At 45.9% G+C, this 5,000-nt stretch overlaps 1 protein-coding gene across 2 annotated transcripts in view; it reads left to right on the top strand.

Moving 5' to 3' along the window:
- The window catches only part of iffo2a (intermediate filament family orphan 2a), a 43,352-nt gene that overhangs the window by 26,741 nt on the left and 11,611 nt on the right, over positions 1–5,000 (top strand). For both annotated transcript variants that reach the window (XM_063208430.1, XM_063208431.1), the window contains exon 3: positions 3,831–3,926. In XM_063208430.1, the coding sequence (XP_063064500.1) occupies positions 3,831–3,926 (96 nt within the window). The remainder of the gene's footprint in view (positions 1–3,830; positions 3,927–5,000) is intronic.

The raw sequence follows: 5,000 nt of genomic DNA, 5'->3' as shown, positions 1-5,000 counted from the left end.
ATGCAAATAAAATGGCCTTGACTTTCCTTGCCTCGCCTCTGTATTAGAGGAGAACAAACGACTACTTAGTGTTGCTTTTTAATATTTGTTTTAGTCTGTTATTCCTTTATTTCACCAGGACAGTAGAACAATCAGGATAGAGAGATGGTGTGTAAGTGAAGTGAAAGCCCATTGGGAAACTCCAACTCCCATTGTCATTGTGACACAGCACTCCACAGCACACAAGTGCACACTGCACACTGCACACAACGAAATTGCATTTATGCCTCACCCGTGCAAGGGGGCAGCCCTCAGTGGCGCCCCATGGGGAGCAGTGCGGTGGGACGGTACCATGCTCAGGGTACCTCAGTCATGGAGGAGGATGGGGGAGAGCACTGGTTGATTACTCCCCCCACCAACCTGGCGGGTCGGGAGTCGAACCGGCAACCTCTGGGATGCAAGTCTGACGCCCTAACCGCTCACCCATGACTGTCTTGTTTTGTCTTGTGTTTTTTGTTTTATTTTCATTTTTTTGGCATAACCCCCAAGGTAACATCGGGTTTTATCTGGCAAGGAGCATTAGTTTAGAGGGTGGCTAGTCATATACTAGTGTGGTGCATTTGGCACTTGTTTGCTGTGTAATCCAGAATGTTTGCTGTGGACTGTTTTAAGTCATGGGTTGCTGTGATGAAGGTACACTTTCCAGTAGCATGCCCCCTTTAGTCACTGTGAGCTCTTGCCAGTCTCGTCCCGAATAAATAAAATGACTACCTTTTTGTGTTGGAATTCACGTCTCCTCATGTCTTTTCGAACCTGTGTGCCTTGTGTTACTATTGCTGGTTTAAGTCAAATTATCCTATAGTCTGGGGGTGAAACTCCCCCAGTGGCGTAGTCGTGCAACTACAAGATGGGTTATTATTTTGGGTAATTATCAAACCTTAAAAGTCCACTCTGCTACATTTGGCAGAGAAGACAAGACAGGGTGCAGTAGGTTTGGGAGTTGACCCAGGCCGGAATCGAACCTTGTTGCCCATAGGCAATGTAGCTCGTATGGTATGGGTCTTACTGATGCTTTAAGCTCAAACAGGGTAGACATGCACAGGAAAATGAGTCAAGTAAACCAACTAGCGAAAGCGATTCTAGTATCACTGTAGTAGCCATCATTCGAGCTGTAACGATATTGTATCGAACCGAGAAATCGTGATACGCAGTCACGTGATGCAAGGAGGCAGTATCGTGATATGCCCTATCCTACCCTTCAGTCCAGAAAACAACCACATGACATGATGTGATTGCGAATCAATATCGTTATTATTTTTGAACAGTTTTTAATGATTAGCCTTTGTTGCCCTTTTAGCCTAGATTAGCCTTTTAATGATTTAACCTCTTCTATTCTACCAGTGAATGATCATCAAAAAATGATACATTTTAAAAATCGTGGGGTGCATCAAACCGTAAGTTTGATATACAATCTGAATCATGAGTTGAGTGTATCGTTACAGTTCACAGTTATTTGGCACAGGGGAAAGACTGTATCCTTGGAAATAGACAAAGGTGGAAATAGAGTAGCCTGATTATCATCTCTTCGAGACTTGGTCTGACCAAGAGCATAACAATTAACATTTCCCAAACGGCATGGTTGACCCGCCTCCCTTGGTTGGCTAATGGTTGTTTGGCTCCCGACAAAGTTCACGATTTTTCGGGAGCTCAGAAAGTACTTGCATTGCTCTTGACCTGACTAGTAGCAACACTGAAGGTGTTGTGTCACTAGGAGGGCACAGCCTGGCTAGAAATAGAGAACTCTGGTAAACTTGTTGCAGCCGAGGTCACAGACAAAATATGCATTCAAACCCTACTAAGTGTTGTGTGAGGGAGTGAGAGGAAGGAGACATGCACAGGAAGGTTAGCCACATAAAACAATGTGAGTTCTCCTATTTTAAAAGGCATAGTGGCTGTTATCAGCCATTTGTGCTGCTACACCAAATCAGTCTTTAGAATGAGGCCTACGGGTCAAGACCTCACCCATAGGGAAATAGACGTAGCCTACAGTATGCAGCTACTGCAAACTCCTGAATTGAGCCAGTGAGCTAAAAACAGTCGTTTTAATCCAATCCAATTTTACATCGGAAGTGCCTCATTGTGTGGTCAGTAATAGACGTGCTTGTGCTCGTAGCATCTTTGGCTATCTTCCAGTGGTCAGTTTCTCAATTTAACTAATGTAGTCGAGTCATAGACAAACACCTTTTTTCCATCAAGATCTATTTTTAAAAATGTATTGTTAAGATCATGTCCCTGCTCTGTCCTCTTGTGTCACCACCAAGGACATTGACACAGTCTTTCCAGAGAAGTTTTTCCAGTGTTATCCTAGAAGTTTTCTTCCTGGAATTATGTTTTTTTTTCTCTTTCACCTTCAGACAGCGTGTCCTGAGATGTCCCCCATGGCTTTCATTAATAAGAGAGCTCTCCTGCTCTCTCTTGGAAGACACTCAATCACTCTCACTCCCCCTCTTTGTTGATCCTCAGTGTGTCTTCTGCCCTCGTTCTCAGAAAATACTCCCCCACTCAGGCCCGCCACCAGGGGGAGGACAAAGGGGTATGTTGTCCCGTGCCCAGGGAGATAGGGGGCCCAGAATTGACTCCCAATTACATTGTATGTATTGGGTAGTGTCAGGTATGAGGCAGGACAACCAGATGCGAATCACGAACACCAAGTGTTTCTTTATTGAAGGGAAAAGGGGAGGGGAAAAGGGGAGGGGAGAAGAGTTCTGGGTTCAGAGTTCTGGGTTCGGGGTGTGTCAGGGGTTACCGGGGTAGGGGGCCCTTTCTGATGACTTTGCCCTGGGCCCAGCGAAAGCTGTCAGCGGCCCTGTCCACACTCAGTGCTTTGATGCCCTGTATGTCTCTCTGTTCCCCGTCTCTGTCTCTCGGACTCTCTGAGGATGTCTGAAACTGAAAGAGTGTTTTCCAGTGCTGATGCTTTCTTGATGTTGTCTTCAGACGTGTCCTTAGATAGCCCTCACCCCACTACCCTTTCTCCTTTTATGCACTTCATTATTTCAGCATAATCTGTAACTTAACTGCTGTCCAATCAATGCCTGCTGGGACCCTCTCTGTTTACTGTTTATGTCTACCCATAGTTATATTTATTGTATGTGCTCTTCAGCTGTGTGTCATATCCATTGTTTGTATTTGATTTGATTTGTTTTGATGTTGGGAATATGCCACAAAAAATGCTATCAACTGTGTTGACATGGCAAATAAACTCTTGAAATTGAACTTGAATTTCAATTGTTTATTCTCTGTGTCAGACAGTATGTGCTGAAATACCCCCCTTCTCCTTTTGGATTCTCTTTGTGTTCGTATTCTCTCATGCCTTTCTCTTTGAACTTTCAAGAGTCTGAAAGTGAAAAGTGTGATGTTTTCTTTTTACCTAGAGACAGGATTTGCGCCTGGCAAATGGAATGTAATATCAGAGATGGCCGCTTGTTAGATACCATCTCTGGTAATATGTGAAAGTAAAATTTGTCCTCTGTGTCTACGGTTTGCTTTATCCCCCTAGCCAGGCCACGCCCTCCTAGTGACGCAACACCTTCTGCGTTGCTTCTAGTCAGGCCAAGAGCAATGTAAACACCGTTTCTGATCTCCCAAAAAAAACCGGGAACTCCACCCACTTTGTCGGACACCAGCCATCCAGTAGCAAACCTAGGGAGGCAGGTCAACCATGCCATTTGGGAAACTTTTGTTATTCTCGAAGACAATTTGCAAGTCGATGAGAATCAGGCTAGTATCCCCCCACCCTCTTTCCTCGTTTATTAATTCTTCATGTAAATGTCTCCTGTCTTTTTTCCCAGAATGCCGTGGAGTCTGAGGGTATTCAGGGGGAGCTGACAGAGAAGGTGGAGCGGCTGAAGACCGAACTGGTCGTCTTCAAGAGCCTCATGACAGATGTGAGCATGTTACACATGCACACACACACACGCATGCACACACACGCAAACACGCACACACATGCACGCATGCACACGTAAGCACGCACACACACACAGACACACACACACACACACACACACACACACACACACACACATTCTCACACATTCTCACACACGCACACGCACACACACACACACACACACACACATGCTCAAATACATACACAGTTCCTCCTTATTCACCACTACGCCAAACTTTGCTATCTCGCTCTCAGTCTCTCCATCTCTCTCCATCTGTCTGTCTCTCTCTCTCTCCCTCTCTCTCTCTCCCTCTCTCTCTCTCTCTCTCTCTCTCTCTCTCTCTCTCTCTCTCCATTTCTCTCTCCCCTCCCCCATCCTCTCTTATCCTCTATCTCAGCATCAGCACTCCAGCTCTCCTCGCGTAGAGTTTCACCGCTGCGCTCGGCCCCACATAGGGACACAGGAATGTCCGAATGTTTGTCAAAGACTGAGCATCCATTTCACATGCAAACTACTTCATATGGAAATGAAGTCTTATCGGGATGAGCCTGCATTTTCATTATTTTCTTATTTGCTTTGTAGATAAGAAAAACACCAAGCCGCCTCATGTTTGATGGCATGTGCATGAGGCGTATGCTAACGTCAGGGTGTGGAGCCTGACGTTAAGTAAATTATCTATTGCGAGTTGTTCATCCAACCTTGTCGGACTAACCCACCATTTGACCAGCCGTCTGGCTGCCTGGCTCAACACAGATGCTTATTGTTGGTTTATAGTCAGTGGACTTGGCTCTGTCCTTTCTTCCCGCTCCTCTGCTCTGCTCTAGTCTCCGCCCGTCATAAAGAAAGCGCAGCTGCTCTCCGGAGCCGCTCCGCTAGGTTTATGGGCCCCGGGGTGTGTGAGGGAATGAATGCCTCGACAGTCTTGTCACAGTCTTGTCACCCTTGAAACAGATAAACACACGCCAGGGCATCGGGGGAAGGGAGAGAAAGTGACCTACACTGATTGACTGGCCCACACCCATAAACATTAGACACACATTGACAGAGACACACACACATTCAAGCATG

The sequence above is a fragment of the Engraulis encrasicolus genome, chromosome 10 (genome assembly GCF_034702125.1).
Source record: "Engraulis encrasicolus isolate BLACKSEA-1 chromosome 10, IST_EnEncr_1.0, whole genome shotgun sequence".
NCBI lineage: Eukaryota > Metazoa > Chordata > Actinopteri > Clupeiformes > Engraulidae > Engraulis > Engraulis encrasicolus.
This window is presented reverse-complemented; position numbering and strand designations above follow the sequence as displayed.